At 43.5% G+C, this 25,092-nt stretch overlaps 1 protein-coding gene across 2 annotated transcripts in view; it reads right to left on the bottom strand.

Moving 5' to 3' along the window:
- BRINP2 (BMP/retinoic acid inducible neural specific 2) overlaps positions 1–25,092 on the bottom strand; it is a 427,262-nt gene that overhangs the window by 271,020 nt on the left and 131,150 nt on the right. For both annotated transcript variants that reach the window (XM_073571293.1, XM_073571292.1), the window contains exon 4: positions 7,094–7,275. In XM_073571293.1, the coding sequence (XP_073427394.1) occupies positions 7,094–7,275 (182 nt within the window). The remainder of the gene's footprint in view (positions 1–7,093; positions 7,276–25,092) is intronic.

Raw genomic sequence — 25,092 nt, 5'->3', positions numbered from 1 at the left:
ATAGTCTAAAAATGCCAAATAAAATAGTCTTCTGTCCATTCAGAATGGGTCACTTCTTGACCAATCACAGGAGAAAGTGTCAGACATTCTAGGTGATATGTTATAAATATCTGATGTTTAGGATCTTTTCATTTACTCCTATTTTAATGCAGATTAGCTAAAGCTGTCTTTGTAGTGCCACATACAGTATGTGTGTAGCTACTCTGTAAGTCCAACATATTAAAGGACCGTGAAACATGACTAGTTATATCAGCTGTACCATGATTAGTTAAAACAGCTGTACCATTACTAGCTATATCAGCTGTACCATGACTAGGTAAATCAGCTGTTCCATGACTAGTTATGTCAGCTGTACCATTACTAGTTATATCATCTGTACCATGACTAGTTATAACAGCTGTACCATGACTAGTTATGTCAGCTGTACCATGACTAGTTATATCAGCTGTACCATGACTAGCTAAATCAGCAGTACCATGACTAGTTATAACAGCTGTACCATGACTAGTTAAATCAGCTGTACCATAACTAGTTATAACAGTTGTATCATGACTAGTTATATCAGCTGTACCATGACTAGTTATAACAGCTGTACCATGACTAGTTATAACCGCTATACTATGACGAGTTATATCAGCTGTACCATGACTAGTTATGACAGCCGTACCATGACTAGTTATAACAGCTGTACTATGACTAGTTATAACCACTGTACCATGACTAGTTATATCATCTGTACCATGACTAGTTATAACAGCTGTACGATGACTAATTATATCCACTGTACCATGACTAGATATATCAGCTGTACCGTGACTAGTTATAACAGCTGTACCATGACTAGTTATAACAGCTGTACCATGACTAGTTATAACCGCTATACTATGACTAGTTATATCAGCTGTACCATGACTAGTTATGACAGCTGTACCATGACTAGTTATAACAGCTGTACCATGACTAGTTATAACCACTGTACCATGACTAGTTATATCATCTGTACCATGACTAGTTAATACCACTGTACCATGACTAGTTATATCAGTTGTACCATGACTAGTTATATAAGCTGTACCATGACTAGTTATAACAGCTGTACGATGACTAATTATATCCACTGTACCATGACTAGATATATCAGCTGTACCGTGACTAGTTATAACAGCGGTACAATGACTAGTTATAACAGCTGTACCATGACTAGTTATAACCGCTATACTATGACTAGTTATATCAGCTGTACCATGACTAGTTATGACAGCTGTACCATGACTAGTTATAACAGCTGTACCATGACTAGTTATAACCACTGTACCATGACTAGTTATATCATCTGTACATGACTAGTTAATACCACTGTACCATGACTAGTTATATCAGTTGTACCATGACTAGTTATATAAGCTGTACCATGACTAGTTATAACAGCTGTACGATGACTAATTATATCCACTGTACCATGACTAGATATATCAGCTGTACCGTGACTAGTTATAACAGCTGTACCATGACTAGTTATATCATTTGTACCATGACATGCTATATCAGCTGTACCATGACTAGTTATATCAGCTGTATCATGACTAGTTATATCAGCTGTACCAATTTACAACTATATTGTAAGTCAATTTTCTTCCCACTAAAGAGCCTTGAAACATATATTGGAATATCAGCCATCATCGTCTCTGGTTTGAATGAGAGCTCTAATCTTGTTTTAAAATGTACTACCTAAACATTTATTTTTTTTATTTGTTAACCCATGTAAATGTGAGTTTTGTGTAGTGTAGCTTCAATGCAGTCCTCGTCTCACTCACATGATAGCTATTCTGACTCTCGGGATCACATTGGGTGCAAGTTGTAAGCCAGAAGGTGCTATTACAATATAAGCCTACGGAGTGTCATTGCAAGGCTTCATAGACTTAGGGGCAGACATATCGTTGGTGCAACCTGTGAGGCCACAAAGGGCCCCAAGAGGTAAACTGGTCACTTGCGCCTCCAAAGCAGGTGGAATTGTGCTTTACAATGAGCTATTTAGGTGCAAAGGGCCCATATATTGTTCTTGCACAGGTGCCCTCTTCTGTCTGTGTCTGCCAGTGCATAAACTTACAGTATAAAAGCGACTCAAGAATCACACAAACCCCGGTGTGATCCAGGGAGTCAGAATAGTCACCACTAGAGTGAGAAGAGCACCAGAGCGGCGCTGGAAAACAGGAAGACGGCGATCGATAAGTATATTAACGTGCCTACACTACACTGCACATACATTTACACAGATTTAGTGAATAAAAAATGATTGGGAGTGCTTCTTTAATTAACCTTCCAGTGTTGCAAAAGTATGGATTCTTCTTTTCATGTACAGCCCAGGTTTTTGTAGAAGTTGCTTTCAACTGCTGCTCAGTCAAGATCCACACTCTATTTGCGAACAGAATAGTTAATTCCCTTGCCTGAATATAGATGTGAAGCACAGGAAGGCTCAGAGAAGAGAAGTTGACACGCTGATTATTTGCATATAGTGTATTGATCTTGCTGAGCAGCAATTGAAATCAACTTCTAAAGAACCATGAACTGGCCATGTGAAACAGAGAGCAATATAATTAAATGGAGTATATCATGACAAAATCTGTCTTTACATTGCCACCTATGTAGCTATCTTGTAAACACTATGATGCAGTGTTGTTTCATTTGTCTGATGATTGCCTCTTTAGAGCTGCTTTCAACTGCTGCCTAGACAAGATCTATTCTATATTTGTTAACAGAGTAGGAAATTCCCCTGTCTCATTACTTTGCAAAAAGAGTAACGTAATTCCTCTGGCTGAGTGCAGGAGGGGGAGTGCAGAGAGAAGGGAATTCCGTACTCTGAAGGTAGTAATGGATTTTGCCGAGCAGCAGTTGAAAGCAGCTTCTAAAGAAGCCATGTGAAACAGCATTACAGCATAATGTTTGTGAGACAAACAAGCAATATTATGGAATTAAGTATATCAGAAAAAAAAAATTGCAATGCCTGGAAGATAATTCAATAAAAATAAAAAATAAATTACTCTTTACTGTCATACCCAATCTTTATATCTACAAAAAGTAGGTACTAGAGAGACAGTTTTTGTCCTTCTTGAGGTCAATTAGTTTGCATACTTTTTTCCAGGGAGCATTGTCTCTAAGACTACCTTCTCCATCTGGATCCACACAAGGAAAACCAATACCTTCCAAGAACCATTCTAGTAGATTATGTTTGCTCACAAAAGGCCACCTCGCTGTCACCAATGTGGTCATGATGACAATTTACTGGAGTCAGGGACAATTACTGATTATGAATGAAATACCAATGTTATATACCATACTTTAAATGTCTATTATTAAATAAAATATTCCTTAAAGGGAATCTGTCACCACATTTGACCTATCGAAACTATTAATATGGCCATATAGGTTATACATGGCTGAAAAAGTCCTACTGGCATGTCTCATATCAGATGACTTGTTGTTGATAAATCATCTTCTATCACGTCATCTTAGAACAATGAGGGTAATGTACTAATTAAAATAATAAAATGAAAATCCACAACCCCTCTAGAAATGTGGATGGCAGACCATCCGGTAAAAGAACCCAATACCAATGAGTATGGTGGAAGATAATACTGACAGAGTGCCAAAGTGGAAATGATGTGTACAGCAACACGTGAGAATGGGTAAAAACACCTTTATTAATATATAAATGGGTGTACACTTAAATAAAATAAAATAAAAAATGAATAATAAAAAGGCATCCCAAATAAATGCATAATATTGGGTTATAATATCCTACAACATAGGGTAAAATGTATACCCATAAGGCACAGGCTCAGAAGGAAAATGAAAAAAGAAAAATAAAAATAAATATTGATGGAACATTAATGAAGCCCCCAAAAGGAATTGTGTATACAGTGCACCATATAATAATAAATATCCAAAATTGTGTAAACACAGTACACAAAAAATAATAAAGAATAATAATAACAACAGCAGCTGTGCAGACAATAGTGCAATGAAAAAAATTGTTTAAAAAAGTGTGTGCAGTGAACAAACAAAAGACACTACAAGAGTGTCACACAATGTGAGGGGGAAAGGTGATGGGAGCAAGAAATAAAATGATACCTAATGAGCCGGAGAATGATGCCTGGGGATGCCTGAGAACGCGCCCCGACGCGCGTTTCGGAATGAACTTCCTTCGTCAGGGGGTAAGTACAAGGCCGGTCAGTGCCTCCTTATGTGCTGGACTAATTGGCGGGCAAGACACATGTCGGCGCATGCGCCGCCGCCGCGACCTGGAAGACGCATGGCGATGGCGTCTTCCCATGACCACACACGCCGGGCTCACCCGGCTGTGTTTGGTCATGTGACGCCGCGCGCGATGCGTCTTCCGGGTCGCGGCGGCGCATGCGCCGACATGTGTCTTGCCCGCCAATTAGTCCAGCACATAAGGAGGCACTGACCGGCCTTGTACTTACCCCCTGACGAAGGAAGTTCATTCCGAAACGCGCGTCGGGGCGCGTTCTCAGGCATCCCCAGGCATCATTCTCCGGCTCATTAGGTATCATTTTATTTCTTGCTCCCATCACCTTTCCCCCTCACATTGTGTGACACTCTTGTAGTGTCTTTTGTTTGTTCACTGCACACACTTTTTTAAACAATTTTTTTCATTGCACTATTGTCTGCACAGCTGCTGTTGTTATTATTATTCTTTATTATTTTTTGTGTACTGTGTTTACACAATTTTAGATATTTATTATTATATGGTGCACTGTATACACAATTCCTTTTGGGGGCTTCATTAATGTTCCATCAATATTTATTTTTATTTTTCTTTTTTCATTTTCCTTCTGAGCCTGTGCCTTATGGGTATACATTTTACCCTATGTTGTAGGATATTATAACCCAATATTACGCATTTATTTGGGATGCCTTTTTATTATTCATTTTTTATTTTATTTTATTTAAGTGTACACCCATTTATATATTAATAAAGGTGTTTTTACCCATTCTCACGTGTTGCTGTACACATCATTTCCACTTTGGCACTCTGTCAGTATTATCTTCCACCATACTCATTGGTATTGGGTTCTTCTATCACGTCATGTAAATTAGATCTTCTAGGCTCTGGGGAGGACGCTGCCTGCAGGATAACTCTGCCTCCAGAGCGTATTTTAAATAACCCGAACCACATAGAAGTCAATGGGGACTCGAACTTTGGTGCTGTCACATGGTCATAGTACATACCCCTACAGAATCTCTCTCTCTCACCATCCGAACTCCGAACACTAATACGGACTTCCGGGTAAAGTCCATGTTCGGATTTTGACACTGGACCATAAGGGCCCCGTCACACATAGCGACGCACCAGCGATCCCGACAATGATATGACCTTGTCAGGATCGCTGGTGTGTCGCTACATGATCGCTGGTGAGCTGTCAAACAGGCAGATCACAGCAGCGATCAGGAAAGCGACGACGCGGGTAACTAAGGGCGCGCATCACTTAGTTACCCACTGTGTACCTTAGTTACCAGCGTGCTGGTGCAGGGAGCTGGTAATCATGGTAAACAGCGAGTTTCTAAGTTCCTGCGCGGCGCTTAGAAACCCGCTGTTTACCTTGGTTACCAGCTCCCTGCACGAGCGCGCTGGTTACTAAGGTACACAGCGGGTAACTAAGTGACGCGCGCCCTTAGTTACCCTCGGTTTACATTGGAAACCAGCATGCAGCTCACTGATCGCTGGTCTCCTGCCTGCCACACGTGATGCGTGCTGGCCAGCGGGAGACCAATGATCAAAAAAATGTCCAGGCCATTCGAGCACGATCAGCGATACCCGGCGGGGGGGCCGGTCGCTGATACCTGTCACACACAGCGATGTCGCTGGTGACATCGCTGTTGCGTGACAAAACTTGTGACTCAGCAGCGATCTCGCTGTGTGTGACGGGGGGCTTTAGTCTTTACTTTATGGTTTGGGTTCGCTCATCTCTAACCTTGGAAGATAGCTGATGACCAAAGGAGCACTTGACTGTCAGTTGTCGTATGTGTATGGCCAGCCTAAGAGAGGGTGAAGAGCTTTGGTAAACTTTTTTTTTTGCAGCTTTTGGAGATATCTTATGGGAAAAGGTTGATTTGTGGTGTCATGTCTCATTTTAATGGACACTTTAGCCTTTTCCTAGGTTCTATTAAGAACCGAGGGACATGTGTTCCAATAGAACCTGACAGTAACAAAGTGCATATAGGCCTATATTTCATACTCCGCATGGATGCTGCAGTCTTAGCCACTTTGAAGGTCTTATTTGTATTGATCGTCCATACTGATAAATGTATTGGATATGTTCTGATTAATACGAGGTCTTTACAGAAATTACCGACTACTGAATTATTTAGTCGATAGACTAAGATAAGATTGCGCATTCATTACCCTGCAAATACTAAATTCGAAATTGGTCCCCTATGGGCTTTTTAGGTTTCACAACGTAATAGAGAATGGATCACTGCGGCATGCTGTCAAAGACGGATATTACTAGGGGGAAATCTATGTCCAACATCCTTTCGTTCAATTTCAGTTGATACACATCCAAAGTGTTTGTCTCACATGACATGAAGCCTTATGTTATCTCTCATTATGCCCCCAGGCAACCAAAAAATAGCTAGTTAGCCTTGCAAGAACGAAGGAAACACCTAAACGTGTTATGTATGTGGATAGCAGAGATGGCAAGCACTTTTATAATCATCAGGTCTAGAGAATATTGCATTTCATTACATTAACTTCCTGATTCTATCTAAAAAAAAACATTGTCAAGGGATTGCCTTGGATAATGAACTTCCTTCAGATAATCAACCAAAGGCAATTTTCCTACCGCCAAACCCCTTGCAGAGCAAGGAGATCAAACAACTTTCCATTGACAGGGCTGTCTGATCCACTCCGGTAAATCCTTAGTTCGCCACATTCTGGGAATTATACACTTTACCCTACAAAGCATATCTTAATGAAACTCTAAGATGCAACTCAGGGCTCCACTCATGGCAGAGGTGTTAATCACTACTATCTTTCGGGAGGCTAGTGCTTCATTAACCTCTGCTCTTGTACCTTAATGGCTCCCGTGGTGATCTGAATATGGTGCAGCTGCCTTAGCGCACTCTCCCGGTCCATGAAATATGAAGCTGCCAGCTGGTGTAGAGTATCCAACGTGGGGGCCGATGTGTTCCCACGCACTCCGGCTTCTCGCTTCAGCCTTCCCTTATCCACAAACATAGTGAGCGACTCTTCACCTGAGAGTAGAAGGAAATATATAAGTAATTGAAAAAAAAGTGAGCCATATTGTTACAATTACACATTAAATATTTTGAAATCATATTCTGCCCAAAACAGGACAACAAAAAATTTACACAGACTAAGTATCGAGATGAACAAACACTTAGAGGCGGTTTTAACCACGCATCCAGCACTGACTGACAGCCGTCTCTGCATCAGACACGGCTGTCAGTTAGTGCTGGAAGCGCAGTTACAGCCACCGATTTCTGTACACTGAGCAGTGACTGAAACCCTGCCGGCTCCACCTCTGTGATTGAAAGAGCGAGGCAGCGGGGGAATAAAGTTAATTTCCTCCTGACAGTAGGAGTCTCAGTGCCGGCGCCGCAGGGTATCAGAATGCTATTAACCTGCAGATTTACACTATATCTGCGAGTTAATATTGTTATTTTACATGTCAGGTTCCTTTAATCACGAAAATAATTTTCTGCATTGTGAGACATTGTGAAGAAATTCTACATCTGTACATCTTATAATATAATCACCAGTTGGGACTTCCAGCCGCTGTCCCTGAATCCCATAAGGCACCGCAGCAGTGTCACTTGCGCAGGCGCAGTTTGTGGCCAGAAAGCCACAAACTGCACCTGCACAAGTGACATTCACATCACCTCTATTCCCGCCCATGTGCAGTAACAGCCACAACTGCGCGCTCTACCCGCGCATGCGAGGTAACGTTGCGGCTGTTACTGCGACTGCGTGGGGAATAGCGGTGACGTGTATGTTTCACCCCACTCCAGATGCGATAGCATTGGGCGTATTTCTAGTCTAAAATATTCAGGATTCAGGAGTAATATACTGTAGCACAAAGCAGGGAGCAATGTATGACTGTGTGGCGCCCCTGAGAGTCCAGTCGCCACAGAGGTACTGCACCTCACCCAGAGCTGTGGTACCTCACAACCAGGTAAGGTGGGTGCACCCGACCAGACTCCAACACCCACACCCCACACACACACCAGTAGTGTAGCAGAGCACCGTTTATGGCTCCCTGCTTGGAACACGAAGGGTGCTGGGAGGTGGGCGGAGCATAGTTTAGGAGGGAGAATCTAGGCTGAAGTAGGTTGAGTCCCCTCAGAGGGAGGGAAGGTGAAGGACGTGTCTGGAGCAGCTCCTGACTTGGATGAGGAGTTGCCAGACGTTTGGACTTAAACAGCAGATTCTTCATAGGGAAGATCGGTCCTTCCAGAGACACGGTTGGAAAGTTATCCCGTGGGTCTCGTTCCTCGCTGAACGCCGTCAGGTGGAGGAAGGAACCGGACTGGTCGCAAAGAGAATAGCCCCTAGCCTAGATCGCATTTTGCAGGGTGCCACTAGCAAGCCGACAGCTTTGGTTACTTTATGGACCATCGCCCCTTCCACAGTTAGTCCGACTGGAAAGGCGGCTATATAGAGTCACAGAAACAGTGAGGCGTTGTCTGAACAGGATTCGCCGCTGCTGGCCCAGAATGATAATTGTGAAGCGCTGGGGTGGAAGAAGGAGGTTAAGCAGCGTATTGTTTGGAGACGGCCAGGAAGGGAACACACTGACAGGGAAGGCTGGAAAGGTGCACTTCATCTTATCTGGAAGTTATCTGGACCCCTCACCTGGAGAACGCAGCACTGAAGCGGGCACCTGTACTGCAGACAGACTGTGAGTAAAGCCGATTGAACTACATGCCATTGTGTCCTCCATTTTCTTCCTGCGCCTCTCACCCGGCTCTGCTACATCCTCCGCTCCACACTATCTCACCATCTACTAACTCTTCTCAACTGCCCTGGGACTACAGCCTTATCCGTGGAGGGCTTCTACATCTCAGCTGCACAACAACATCTGTCCCAGAGAAGCAACACTGCTGCGCTGGTCATTCTGACCAGAAACCACAGGTGGCATCACGAATCACTAAATAAGCTTTATTCCCACCCAACTCAACCCCTTTTACATGACCGCCTGAGGCCATGGACCGGGTCACTGCCACTGTGATATTTCCCATTGAAGTCATCGGCCCGGTGCCGAGTGTCCCATGGCCTCTGGGGCATGTCAACTGCAGTCCCAGACTACCCACATGGTTTATTTTTTGGTTGCTTGTAACTAATTAACTTTGTGCACATGGGTCTGCATAGGTGCTGCATACACAAAATGTTAGGACAATTGTTTATGAAAGTTATATGATTAAATGAAGCAGAACTAAAAGTGCAAGTGGCTTTTGCATTGGCTTCTAGCCCTTTGTGACTTAGCCCTTTCCACCCCAACTGCTATGATATTTATATCTTGCATATATTACAGGTAATCATACAGTATGTATATATACTGTACAATAGTCAGGTGCAACATACTTGAATAGACCTAAAAAAAAAAGAAAGAAAAGAAAACAACAGCAGTAATAGTTAATTACTGGAAATCCGCTAATGTCAGCATCATTCTTGCCAGAAAAAAAATGCTTTAGCTGGGTTTTTAATGAAAGAAGCTCCATGTAGCCTTGGACGCAGGAGCAGAGGTAAATTTTATTACTCTGACATGCAGGCTTCTATAAAATATGTAATACATTACATTTTCGTGTATCGGCCCTTAAATCATCATTAGTTCGGTGCACAAGTTATGCATCCCTAATTTACAGCGAGAAAATTATTATTTTGTAATTAACTCGCTTAATTTTTCTGCTTTCCAAACTGCTGCTTGAGGCATCTACTTCATGTTGCCAAATTATAGTGGCACCTCTGTGTATAGCCTTATTGCTTTTATGGTTTTGGGTAATAAGCTGTGATTTATGTTAATCTCCTGAATATCTGTTGAGCTGTGCTCACCTCTGCGTAACTTGAACACAGCAAAGGTGTATATGTGCAATGTCTCACTATGAGCATCTGAAAAGCTTAAAGCGAACCTGTCAGCAGGATTTGGCTAAGTAAACTACAGGCATTGCCATGTTGGCAGTGTTACACTGATTAAAATGATACCTGGGGTGAAGAAATCTGTCTTGTGGTTCTTGTGAAATCAGTGTTAGAAGTTTTCAGTTAATGACATTCTCGTGCTTCGCGGCAGGACTGTAGGCAGAGTCTTATCTTCCTGCTCTAGGCCAGTGAAACCAAGGAAAGATCTGCCCACAGGCCACCCCAAAGCACAAACAGTCCATCTCTTTCTGTCTCTATGATGAGGAACATGTTTGTGCTTCAGGGTGACGTGTGGACAGGTCTTTCCTTGGTTTCTCTGGCCTAGAGCAGGAAGATAAGACTCTGCTTACAGTCCCACTAAGAAGCATGAGAATCTCATTAACTGAAAACTTCTAACACTGATTACAAAAGAACCACAATACAGATTTCTTCATCCCAGGTATCATTTCAATCAGTGTAGCAGCGCCATCCTGACATTGCCTATAGTTTACTTAGCAAAATCCTGCTGACAGGTTCTCTTTAAAGGGTTTTTCCCAACATTGTACTCATCATGACATATCATAAGGACAAGATATCAATATCTACAGGGGTCCAACACCAAACAACTCCCACCAATGAAGATTCGGTGGTGGCCAGGTGTAGACAGTGAATTGAGCCGCAGCAGCACAGCTCCATTCAATGTGAGAACTGCAGCTCAGCTTCTATTGAATAGGGCATCGATATAACACTGGACACTCCCTTACAAGATATTACCTAATGAGCTAAGGAAAATGTTTATTGAGCGGAGAGCAGGTAATAGGCGCTTAGTATGTTTTGGTATTGAGTAATATCCCATTGGACCGCCACTGACACTGTCTTCCTCTAAAAGTGAAATCCCATTTTAACTTATGTTTGATTTGTTAGAAAAGAAAACTAAGACATAGAGATCTATAATCCTACCTATTTTATTATAATGGTGTTGTGGTGCTGTCATATGCATAAAATGATTGGTTGAATTGTCAGTAGGTTTTGCAAGCTTTGAGATGCTCCATGGCCCCAATTTGGGGGAATTGGTGGATATCACCTCACTATTCATATTCGGCAGTATTCAAAGAGAAATAGACAGGAGATCCTGCTTCCCGAACCATGTGAACCATGATGAGTTAGACCCTGGCTGTATTATTGTAGCGGTGTGGGGCTTTACCCTTAAGTGGGTGGTCTGAAATCTAAATTAATTTTCATCCAAAATCCCTATCTATTTATAAACTATTGTCTGAAATAGTTAAATTAAAAAATTCCCTATCGTTCCTTAACTGCTCTAACTGATTTCCTTTTCCCTACTTCCTTCCTTTTTGACGACGTTTCATTTGAGAATTCCCAGTGCATACGGTGATACTCAAAGTGTCATCATGGGCCAGAGTCTGAGGTCATTGTTGCAGCCCCTGCCCCCTCCCTGAATCAAGGCATCATCAGTGATGCTCGTTTCAAGGGCTGGGTTAGTCCCACTGCGATGTGCACAATTACAGCGTGATTTCTTGTTGACTCAGATCAGCAGTAATGAGCTATCAACAGAGCTTTGTAAGAAAATGAGACATGCAGAGTCCCAGAGTCCAGTGCTACACTTGTGGGCAGGCGCTAGTCTGTACATGCTGGGTATTCTGACAACGCACTATGTTGCCGACTCATTACTACAGATCTGAGACAGCGAGAGAGTGCACTGTCATTGTGCACATCGCACAGGGACTAGCCCAGACCCTGAAATGAGAATCAACGATGATGCTTCGTTTCAGGAAGGGACCATAGGCTGCAAAATTGATCGCAGCCTCTGACCCTTGATGACATTTCGTTTGAGAATTTCAGCTTGCACTGGGATCCTCAAATAAAGTAACATAAAAAAGTAGAAAAAAAAAAGAAAATCAGTTAGACAGAGTAGTTAGGGGAGGATATGGAATTTATAATTTAAGTATGTTAGAAAATTATTCAGATTATGGATTCAAATAGCTGTGGATTGAGGATGAAAATTAATTTGAGTCTTGGACCACCTCTTTAAACCCTGCTGTGTTTCAGAGAAAACATACATTGAAAAGCTGGCTAGGCACTATGTGCCTCGGAAGACTAGTCCAAGAGGCAGGTCCTTTGGTTCTTCAGTCTCTCTATGTGTGTGTATATAAAGAAACCTATCAGTTTAATGGAGCGGGGCAAGAAAAAGCCACTGATGAGTCAAAATGTGAAAGATTTGACTATAACAGAAGACAGTTTGTTCTCCGAGGTGCGGGAAAGTGGCACAAAAATGATTGTCTGCAGGCAGCAATGAAGCACAGTGGAGGCTCTTTTGCAAGTTTTAGCTACATCTTAGCAAATGGAGTTGAAAAATTGGTCAAGATTAATGGTGTCCTTAATGCTGAGAAATACAGGCAGATGCTTATTTATCATGCCATACCGACACAGAGATGTCTCATTGGCTCGAAATTTATTCTGCAGCAGGACAATGATCCCAAACATACAGCCAATGTCATTAAGAAATATCCTCAGCGTAAAGAAGAACAAGGAGTCCTGGAAATAATGAATTGGCTGTACAGAGCCCTGACCTCAACATCATTCATTTTTTGCGGAATTACGTAAAATGTTTCCACCACTGCATTACATACGGTAACTACCCATACACTGTATACACATATATATATTTATATATATATATATATATATATATACGGATATATATAACTACCCATAAATATATATATATTGGATGCAACCATCTAGGACGCTAGGAGTCTTAATTGTGTTACAGCATGGTCTTTTGGTTACAGGTCATTGACTAGTTATGGCATCATCATATTTTTCTATCAATGTATTGATTCCTCCTCTTTCTGGAATTGTAAAGGATCTGTTGAGGTAAACAAGCAATTAGTTTTGCATGTAATAATTTCAATGATCTTTTCACAGTGAGCACTCTATACGGCTGTGAGAGCTTAGGAGCCAGGCTCTATATCATCTCCTCCGCCTCTGGAGCAATTCTGACAAGAGTAGAGCTGATGATGTGCCGTCCGCTGAGTTCTATTCACATCTTATATAGACATGTGCCAAAATCTCTACTGAAGGGAAATGGATGCCAAAGGGAGGGGGGAGATGAAAGTTAAGGAGAAAACATGAAAAAAAGATGAAAAGGAAATTAGAGGATTAATTTAGGTGAGAATGAGACAAGTGGACAACAAGTAGGGACCAGAGATAAGATGGCTCGGCTAAAATCATCATAGATTAGTTTATATAAATAGGATCTTGGAATTTTTTTTTGAAAGGGCAAAATTGGATCAAGGAAGAGATACTTTTCTCATGGATATTTAGTATTCTATGGTCCTATTTTCGTTACATGCAGCACATGTCATGCTCCCTCGACGCGCGTTGGAGAAAGGTGGTGTCTTCCACTCTAGAGATGAGAAATTCAATCGTAAGAATTTTTTTTTTACTGCATGTGACGGCATTACAGTGAAATGTATTGGGCCACATGTAATGGCGTGGGACCTACAGAAAAACGAACGCACCAGAGGCCAAGAAAAAAAAAATAGAAGACAAGATAAAGGAGCCGATCAAAGGACCAATGGAAGTGAGAGAGGAAAACGGCAGGTTGAATAGAGGTGAGCAGAATATTTTTTCCACTTCTTCCTGGCAGATTCAAAGTTATTGATGCAAATGAAATTTTCCAGACTATTTTGAGCGAATCTACTGAATTCTAATTTTGACAGATTCACCCATGTATCCATTTAACCCCTGTTTACCCACCAAAATATAGAGAAAGATTGCGAGTCCTGTTTACTCTGAACATCCATAGAGAAAGTCTGTGAGTCCTGCTCTCTCCACTCAAACTGGAAAAGCCCGCAAAATCTGTTCACGCACCTACACAGAGAAAGCTTGTGGGTCCTGCTCGCTCCTCCCACACTCTTGATTGACAGTTCTCTCTGTGTATCAACCCATGCAGGAGAAGCTGACAATCACTTTGTATGGAAAGCAGGATTCACAGACTTCCTGACAGCGTTTAGACTGCTATTAATATGATAATACCGGTTCAAATCATAAAAAAAGTACAGCACATATCCTCAAGCTCAGCATCTCCCCTCTGCCCCACTTTCTACTCCATACACGGCTCTTACAGTGGCCTTCAAACTGTTGCTGTTCTAATTTTTTAACTACTAAAAAAATTTAAACTACTATTAAAAACAATTACTTATTGCTAGGTCATCTTTATCACACAAAGAATACTTTCAAAACGAAAATTTAAGAAACGCAATGGTGGAAATGCACACGTTTTCATCATTTCACCCAATTTTTTATATAACTTGTCCCACAATGTACATGCTACAGCTCATCCTACAAAGTGTCCTACAACTCGTCCTATAACTTGTCCCACAGTATCAGTGGAAAAATAAAAAAAAAATGTATTATGACTCTTAGGGCTCGCTCACAATACCGTTTACAATTGGACGAGTGCTATCCAATTCTATATATATTTATTTATATATATATGTATATATGTATATATATGTATATATAAATCAGACCAATGTGATTTCATGGAGCAGTGATGATGATGAATTATTTTTTTCACTGAAAAAAATCCGTCATGTTAATCACAACATGCTAAGATTTCACTCTGAAATCGGACGCCACTCACCCATTCAAGCCTATGGGTGCATGGAAAACATCGGACTGCGCTCGGATGACATCTGCGTGCAGCCGTATTTCGGCTGACTCACAACAGAATGGAGAAGATGGAGATATTTTTTACTCCATCTTCTCCTCATCTGAGAGAATTGGATCACACTACGCTGACACTCTGATCAGAGAGTCATTAACATGATCGACCCATTTCTCTTGGTTGGAAGAGTGTACGGTCGTAGAAGAAGGAAAAAAGAAAACAAAAACGCAAAAATTAAAAATTTGCCCGCTCATGGAGGGGTTAAATCTGCATGTGAACACTAACCAAAAGATATGTGTAACGTTCTGCTGCAGTGCAGTACAGTGCAACCTCCACCAGGGGGTGATGGTGATGGAAGAGAGGTTGCACGCACACACACAGCGTAGTAACACAGAGCAACACCACAGGTGTCACAGGTAATGAAAGAGTGGTCAGACTAGCCGAAGTCAGCAACTGTCAGGAGCAGAAGTACCAAGGGAGACAGCAAGTGTGTAGTCAGGGATGAGCGAGAAGTCAGGACCTACTGGGAACATGGTATCAGAAACGTAAGATGTAGTCAGGGTACAAGCCATAGGGTCAAAAGCCAGTCAGAAAGCGTTGTATCAGAAACGGAAAAAACAGAAGCAGAGTCCAGAGATCAAGCCAAGTCATACACAAGTCCAGGTAATCAGGGGCAGAAGGAACACTAAAGGAATACAGGTCAGAGGCACTAGATTGGAAGCTTGCAGTATAGCTGACGCTGGCCAGCAGGCTGCAGAGGACTGAAATAGCCCAGCCACCTCCAGAATAAGGCAGAGGGGATTAACCCCCACATGACCAGTCCAAAGAGAAGACAACAGAAAACAAACTTTGGACTGGATCATGACAATATGGATGGTGACTACCCGATCATTTTTTTTTGTTAAATAGATGTTTTAAAATCATAAAAATCATAAAAAGAAACTACAGCACCTAAATGTTGATTCATAGGTCTATTGTCTGACTAATTGACATACATATGAAAAAGAATGATTGCAGTGAACTTTTTAGGGTTTCTAATTAAAATTCCCCCCGAAGTAAGCAATCATTACTTTATCCAAGACATTTTAGTTACATATATGAAATTAACAATTCCTTTTTAGAATTGCCTTTTCTTTTCTTGCCCTATTTTCCTCTCTATGCAGACATCGCAGCTCAATCCCCCACCCGGTCTTGTTCTCCATCTCTTCGTCTTCCTGTCCTCCTGCAGCCAGTCTCAATTACTGGTAGACGTCATCTTGACGGGAAAATGTTTTCTGTTTGAACTGAATCAGAATTTGCATGAGCTTTGTGAGGGCAAACGTGACCACGAAGCTCTGGCTGAGGATGGTCTGTAGTAAGTGTCAGGAAATGCGCATTCATGTCCCTAGGAGGCTGGAAAATTACCCTTTCTTCTCATAAGGACACAAGTCCCATTTTAAGCTCCTTACTGGATAGTCTCTGGGTTTCACTCAATTTGTTCACTCTGAATATTTTAATCCAGTGAAAAAAAAAAAATTAAAAAATAATGAAACAATCAAATGTAGGCTAATATAAAAGTGCTGCTGATAGTGTAGTGTCGGTGGTGGGGTGCCGAGCTGGGGGGGGTGGTCCTACTTTTATACCGCGCAGAGATGACAACAGAGACACGATGGAGGCAGATTCTGGGTGCAACAGGTCCAAGTTTATTTCTTCACTTGCCGTCCGACTGACGGCACACCTCGCGGCCCTCCGTTTCCAGAGCCACTTCTCACACCGTACACTGGAGACGTGTCTGCACTCACCGTCCCCTCCTTTACTGTCGACGCTCCTGACAGTTCCGTCACTGTGGCCGCCTTAGGCCCATTAACCAACAGCGCTTCTACTGCTCAGTCGTCGTGTCACATACGGTGTCTTACACCCAGTACCTCGTCTCAACTGCGGTCCTTTCCTGTCAGGACCACCCCCCTGACGTCCTCTCTCCTCAGTCCCCCTGGTCTGGATTCTCCTCAGAGTGCACAGACTGTCGTAGTCCTCCTGTCACTTGAGCTCCCCCTGGGGACTGGAACTTTCTGGAACCCTCCCTCAGTATTTATAACTTCCCCGGTTCCTTGAAACTGTCACTAACTGTCACCACGCCCCCCATGACCAACGGTTTCTAAAGCCCGAAGCTGCTGTAAAGTCCTTTGCTCACACTCCACCCTGCCATCTAATGGTCATCCCAAGGTACTGCACGTCCACTACACTTTTCTAGTTGTTTCCCCACTGTAATCACTGTCTCCTACCTACACTGTGCAAACCTATCTTTCTTCACTCTGACTAGTCTGTCCGTCCGTCAGGTCACCTTCCCTACACTCCCCCTTCCTTTGTCCATTGTCGTCCTCGACAATCGTCATCCCTGCCTTCGTCGTTCTGAATCTACACCTACATTCTGTTGTCAGACCAGAAGTTGAGCCAAACCCACTATCTGCGGGGGCCGAACCACACTGGGAGCACTATGCTCTGAGCAGCCTACTGCTACTCACCAGCGCGCACGCCACATGACAACGTCTTTCAAATTGGGCAAGGTACACCCGTATTCTCTCTACGGCGTGTATCTTTCCCCTACTCTCCCCTACTGTTACCTTTCACTATCCGGTACGCCATGATCGAGGCCACTCACCTACCAGATCATTGCCGGCGCCCGCCTTTCCTTCTTCAGGGGTGTCCGTGGCGTCGGGGACCTGACCTAGGACGGCTGTCTTTCTCACATCTTCCCATTCATTTTCCTTCTTTCAATTACATGTCATGGTCGGCGTCCCGGTCTCCCAGACCTCAACTCTTAGATCCCTACCGGATCTCACACTTTCCTTTGGTCCCGCAGACCTTCCCTTACCCGGACCTGTTGCATTTTACTTTGCATATTATACATCATACAACTTTATAATAGCACAAGTACCCCATTTTTTTATAATTTTTTTTTTCCGTTTTCTTTTGCTCATTTTAAAACCAACATATAACAACATAACATTGCATGTCTTCTTTCTCCCCCCTTCCTTGGACATGGACACTCCCTCTCTTCTAAGTATCCCCGCTCTGTCAGTCTAACAAGTAAACACAAACTATCCTGTAAGAGGAACATAGAAAAACAGACATAAAAATCACAGATAAACATTTCTTTTTTTTTTAAAAGCTGACCGCGAACTGTCCTTTTGACCTGCACAACGGTGCAACGAACTCCTGACAGTTCAATCCTCCTTTCGGTGGTCAGTAGTATGGGACCCCACAACCGTGGAGCTCCCAGGATGCAAGAAGTGTCCCTTTCTGCAAGATAGTATAAACGAGCCGTCCCGGGGGTCGTGCAGCCGCCATGCCAGCCTCTCCCCTCTCATGGAGCAGGCTCCAGACTTCCTGCCCCCTGGCCCTCTTCTTCTCTATAACTCCTGCGACCCAAACAGAGGGTCCGGCATGAGCCCTGGAGTCCGGTGGGCGGGACTTAACCGAGGAAGGACGTGGATCAGAGGCGGCCGATGATTTTTGCGGCTCAACAGCCGCTGGGGCCAGGTGGCAAATGGGGACAACCGGGTCCTTGGAGGCTGGAATCACAAGGCCCACTAAGTCGGCCGCAGTCGACTTCAGCAGCGGCATAACCGCGGCCTCAGGACAGGCCGCATCCACTACTTCCAATGGAGCCGGAGTAACGGCCGGTTCCAACGACGCAGCTGCTATCAGCAGGGGGAACGCAGCAGCGTCTTCTTTGGATGACTTCCGCACTGGCGGCTCCAGGCGGGGTACCTCAGGGACTTGAGCAGGGGCCTCGCACAACTCTGCATACACCACTGGGCCCGATGTACCCAGGCCTTCCGGTGCGCAGGGGGCAGCGTGCTGCGGCGGAATGATGAGGGCCGCTGGCGGAGGCACTGGTGGTGCCGGGGGTACTCTCACCTTCCCCGGCGCTGCGGCCTCCATCACATCAATACGCGGCTTCACCCGCAGCCTCCGTCCCTCGCTCCACTGTCCCGCGGGTCTTTCCCCCAAACTCGGGGGCTCCGCTGAGAAGTCCTCTGCTGGTATTGGTGGCGGCCGTTCTCGCTGACTCCGCTCAGGCTCCGCTCCCCAGCTCAGCATCCCGCTGCTCTCCCGTGGCTCTGAGGGCGACTTCTGGCACAGCTCCATCCCCTGCCGCCACTGCCACTCTAGGCGGCCGATGCCCCGACACCTGCAGAGTCTCATACCGTCCGTTGGGCAGCACTCGAATGGCATCAGACAGCCGCAGCCAAGTTTTTCTTCTGTGCCACTCCCTCTGTGAGGTGAGGTGTCGGCAGGCCTCTCCACCCTCCTGTCAGGGTCCAATATATGGAAGCGTCGATCTCCAGGCACATACTGCTTCCCATTTGTATTCCACAGGTAGGTCATTTGTAATCCACAGGTAATTGTAATCCAAACAGAGTAGTCCAAGTCCTTTTCCAGTCTTTGAGGTAGGCCTGCCGCAGAAGATGATGTATTAGCGGCGTCTATCCTGCCGACTACGCCAAATGTAGTGTCGGTGGTGGGGTGCCGAGCTGGGGGGGGTGGTCCTACTTTTATACCGCGCAGAGATGACAACAGAGACACGATGGAGGCAGATTCTGGGTGCAACAGGTCCAAGTTTATTTCTTCACTTGCCGTCCGACTGACGGCACACCTCGCGGCCCTCCGTTTCCAGAGCCGCTTCTCACACCGTACACTGGAGACGTGTCTGCACACACCGTCCCCTCCTTTACTGTCGACGCTCCTGACAGTTCCGTCACTGTGGCCGCCTTAGGCCCATTAACCAACAGCGCTTCTACTGCTCAGTCGTCGTGTCACATACGGTGTCTTACACCCAGAGCCTTGTCTCTGCTGCGGTCCTTTCCTGTCAGGACCACCCCCCTGACGTCCTCTCTCCTCAGTCCCCCTGGTCTGGATTCTCCTCAGAGTGCACAGACTGTCGTAGTCCTCCTGTCACTTGAGCTCCCCCTGGGGACTGGAACTTTCTGGAACCCTCCCTCAGTATTTATAACTTCCCCGGTTCCTTGAAACTGTCACTAACTGTCACCTCGCCCCCCATGACCAACGGTTTCTAAAGCCCGAAGCTGCTGTAAAGTCCTTTGCTCACACTCCACCCTGCCATCTAATGGTCATCCCAAGGTACTGCACGTCCACTACACTTTTCTAGTTGTTTCCCCACTGTAATCACTGTCTCCTACCTACACTGTGCAAACCTATCTTTCTTCACTCTGACTAGTCCGTCCGTCCGTCAGGTCACCTTCCCTACAATAGAATTAAAAGACTATGTATACAATTGAGCAGATTTAAAAAAAATATATTATTAATTTGCTTCCTAAATACAAAGTTACGCCCCTTTCTGAATAGTCTTCATTCAACATTTTTCTATCAATTTACTGCTGTAGCGAATCTGTAAATGCTTTATTTAGCTTAAAGGGAATCTGTCACCTCATTTTTGGCCTGTGAGGTGCGATCACCGCCATCAGGGACTTATCTACAGTAATTCGTGTGGCTCTTAGATACCCGATGTTTACCTTGGAAACCAGCGTGTATGCCGGTTTCCAAGGTAAACAGCAGGTATCCAGGAGCCGCGGCTCCTGGATACCCGATGTTTACATTAGAAACCAGGGTCGCTGGTCCTGATCGCTGGATGGGCTGTCTTGTGACAGCTCACCAGCGATCAGCCTAACGATGTCCCAGCGATCCCATCATGTCATTGGTGGGATCGCTGGGACATCGTTATGTGTAACGAGGCCTTTAGGTTATACTCACCCGTGGGTCCGGTCCAGTCAGATGGGTGTCACGGTCCGGTCCGACGCCTTCAAGCAATGATGTCTTCCTTCTGCCGTGGCTCCTGTGCAGGAGTACTTTATCTGCCCTGTTGAGGGCAGAGTAAAGTACTGCAGTGCGCAGCGCCGGACCTCTCTGACCTTTCCCGACGCCTGCGACACCCACCACACCGGACCACGCCCCACCTGAGTATAATCTAACTCGTTTTTCTTATCTTTCAGGTTACATCGGGGGCTTATCTACAGTGTTACAGAATACTGTAGATAACCCCCTGATGGAGGTGGCCGCATCTTATAGGCCAAAAATGAGGTGACAGATTTCCTTTAATAATTTGGAAAACTGATGAACAACTAGTAAAGTTCCTGCTCCTAGTTCTGGTGGCTATCTCTCCTTTCCCCTCCCTTCTTTCAGTTTTAGTGATAGCTGGAAGGAAATTTTTGTACACAGACTTGCAGCGGAGAGGGGAGGCAGTATCTAAACTATTAGAGAGAGCAGATAAAATAGACTATGGATAAAATAGAAATCACATTTAGAGGAAATAAATGTAGCTCTGAAGATCTGATAATGTAGAAGCAAGTCCAGATATGCAGAGAAATCGAATCCAGCCTATATTACTGAGAGGGAAAACTCACAAGGAAAAAAGTCTCAAACTTGGATCAGGCGGCAAACTGCATATACTGTAAGGGATTTAAAATGAACCAAAAATTGCCAACCAATTAACTTAAAGAAAATATTAACATATAGAAAATGTTATTTTCCATGTCAAAATGTCAAGATCTAACATGGTATTAAAGTAATCGGAGATGTGGTGCTTACTTAGACTTTTTCCTCAGGAAAACTACAAAGCTACTCAAGAAGAAGTCTGAGAAAGTCGAAACACATTGAGATTAATAAACCAGAATGTTATCTCCTACACTATATATTGAGTTTTTTTGAGCACCCACATCCATCAGCGCAGGTTACCCTCATCTCCGATTACTTTAATATCATGCTGGATCTCCCAACCTTTGGAGCTGCTACCAGTTTTGTGTCTCACACAACCACACTAGGTGAGCAGTACCTCTTTATTTTACAGACTGTTATTTGGATAAAACCCTACTGAATTTGGCTTGTACTCGGCCACAACCAATTTCAATGTCAAGATCTAGAAATACCTGCAAATTATGAATTAATATTATTAAAAAAGGTTTCTAGATTTCTTATCCCTGAGAAAATCAAGAACTGTCTGAACCCTTAGCTAGTTCTTAGGCTTCTTTTTCTGACTCTTGCCAGAGACTGGAAATTATTGGATATTATTTGATTAAAAAAAAGTGACGGCTAATATTGGACCTTATGTAGACCAGGCACGCCCCAGGAAGAATCTACTGCGAAACGTGCGTTGGGGTGAGGGGGAAGCGTGGTCTATCCAGCCCAAATGCTACTGCTTCTGCACCAGGTTTAAGTATTGTACCTGGCATTTTTTTTCCTTTTGCTTAGACTCCCTATTATATCCATCTATGTATACATATTTTTGTCTGTGCTTGCCAGGGGCATTTTCTGTCATCTTGCTTGGTATTCTAGCATTACATTAATCATTATTGTACTGATCATATAGACCTCCTTATGCCCTTGAAATTTTGACAGATCCCATACATTGAGCAAGCTGGCTATCTACAAGAGTCCATTTTGATTTTTACTCTAGCAGGTCCTAGCACTTTTTATACTACATGCCTACCTCTTATTTATAGATTGACTGGTTCTTCCTCCTTCTTGGCACTCTGCTTTTGAGAATTTTATTATATATGTGTTATTTTAATCTTTATCAATAAAATATGGTTTTGTATTTGAATTTTGTGTCGGCTGTCTATATGTAAGTCCGAACTGTCAGTCTATATTAGGATATGAAGTTCCAGTTCTTTACTTTTTGGACACCATTTGATAAATTAATTCTTTAAAGGGAATCTGTCACCTCATTTTTGGCCTATGAGATGCGGCCACCGCCATCAGGGGCTTATATACAGCATTCTGTAATGCTGTAGATAAGCCCCCGATGTAACCTGAAAGATAAAAAAAAGAGTTATACTCACCCAGGGGTCCGGTCCGATGGGTGTCGCGATCCGGTCCGGCGCCTCCCATCTTCTAGCGATGACGTCCTCCTTCTTACTTCTTCAACGGCTCCTGCGCAGGCGTACTATATTTGCCCTGTTGAGGGCAGAGTAAAGTACTGCAGTACTTTACGCTGCCTTCAACAGGACAGATATAGTACGCCTGCGCCGGAGCAGAGGCAGAAGTAAGGAGGAGGACGTCATCAGTAGAAGATGGAAAGCCCTGGACCGGACTGCGACACCCATCGGACCGGACCTCCCCGGTGAGTATAATCTAACTTGTTTTTCTTATCTTTCAGGTTACATCGGGGGCTTATCTACAGCATTACAGAATGCTGTAGATAAGCCCCTTATGGCAGTGGCCGCATCTCATAGGCCAAAAATGAGGTGACAGATTCCCTTTAATATAGTAAACTGTATTTGGTCTTGCATATTTTTCTAACTGCTCTTGTATTAAAACAGATGCCATATGAATTTTATGTAGACGACAATGGAGATGAAATCATCACATTTTTCCAGGATGAAAATCAGATGTTTTTTTTCTATCCACTCCTGTGAATTTAACCTTAGTCTCTGGAGTCTGATGTTATATACCGGATAGAAAACACCACCCCACACTGTGAGCTGACAATGCAAAAAAAATGGTCACGTGGCCAGAAGAGGATCGGATCAGCGCTGGAAACTGGAAAAGATGGCGATCTGTCTTCAATACACTTGCACTACATTACATACATAAATTAGGAAAGTTTGGGAAATTATTTACCGAGACATCTTCTTTAACTAATAAAACCAGCAGGGAAAAAAAAATAAAATTATCATCTGCGCTGTGTTTGTGTGCCTACTGGTTTGCATTTCAATATCAATCACTTTCGGCGTGCTGTACACAGAAGACAAGACATAAATCCCAGTTACGGCAGTCCAAAAATAATAATAGAAAACTGACAAAAAAAAAGTTTGATAGCAAAGATTTTGTAGAACATAAAAAAACAAAATTCAACTATGCAAAATTGCAAGTGACAATCACAAGGGGATCTATTTGTCAAGGTTGGAAAAACATGTTCATTTTCATTGCAAGTGCATGCGAGTATTTGTTCCAATTTACCATATTCGTCAGAGCTCTCATGAGAGGCTTGTGAATGTTTGTCTGAAAATCAATGCGCAAAATAATCAGAGTTTATAGCGGATCAATGTTATTTTCCTATTCATTTGTATAACCTCTCAACCTCTATTCGTACGCAGGCGCCATATTGGAATCCAAATATCCCGAAGCATCAAGAAACAAAAGAAAATCCATCTCTTTTTCCTGACTGCAGTATTCCACGTACGCAATGGGTCGGCATCTTAGAGAATACCTTTACGTGTATCAACGATACTTTTTATATTTCGTCTAAAAAATTCCAAGTCATCCGTGGAATGTTCTAGAACTGTCAAGTGTCTGGGTAGATGCAAGGGAGAAAATATGCTTCCCTGTGCGCATAATTATACTCATTTTCCTCCAACATGACTTTGATGTATCAACCAGTGATATACATTACCATACTACAAAAGGTGACTAAGAAAAATGAGAAGCAAATTATTCAGGGGATCTTACAAACTGCAAATTTCTGCTTGCGCGGAAGGAAAAACACTAAAAACAAAGCTCATGTTCTGCAATAGAGCGAAATCTAAGTATATAGACTGCATAATCAAAGTGCAGGATATCGACAGATATTACTTCTGTCATCCTTTGCTTATGTATAGGTAATATACTCTGCATGCGCTTTACTGATGTCAGAATGTTTTATTCAAGGGACAAGGAAATCTACAATTTAAATGTGTTTATGCTGATTAGCCATGGGAGAAAACTCTAAGAATGAGCGCCCACCACATAGCTCCTTGGTTAGGAATCAAACGTAAGAAACCTGCAAGATTAGTGAATCTAAAGAGGAACAAGTCAGAAGATCCCCACGAAGATCCTACTCTTTCCTAAAGAACTGCAGTTAGACTCAACTTGTTGGTGCTTTTTGTAATTTCCACCAATTGGATTCTTAACACAAGGATCATTCTTGCTATTTTGTTCCTGGTCATTTTTTTTTTCTCCTTGCCTTAAAGGGGTTGTACAATACTAGGACAACCCCTTCTTAAACTAAATATCCGGCCCTGATAAAATAATAAAGCCTACACTCATCTCCCATGCTGGCACCATTCCAGCAGTGTTGGCACTCACGGTCCCCGGGCTGTGATGCGGTGGGATGACATGTGATGCCCGGCGCCCAATCAGCGCTGGCACCACTGTCTCCACCTTTGGATGAACTAAACATGAAGAGGTATCTGGGCTGCAGCTGATCCCTGACTTCCTCTTCATGTTAAGTTCATCCGAAGGCAGAGACAGTGAAGCCAGCGCTGAT

The sequence above is a fragment of the Dendrobates tinctorius genome, unplaced genomic scaffold, assembly GCF_039654945.1.
Source record: "Dendrobates tinctorius isolate UK_male_01 unplaced genomic scaffold, ASM3965494v1 ptg000029l, whole genome shotgun sequence".
NCBI lineage: Eukaryota > Metazoa > Chordata > Amphibia > Anura > Dendrobatidae > Dendrobates > Dendrobates tinctorius.
The sequence above is the reverse complement of the archived record's forward strand: the minus strand, read 5'-3'. Positions and strand labels throughout refer to the sequence as shown.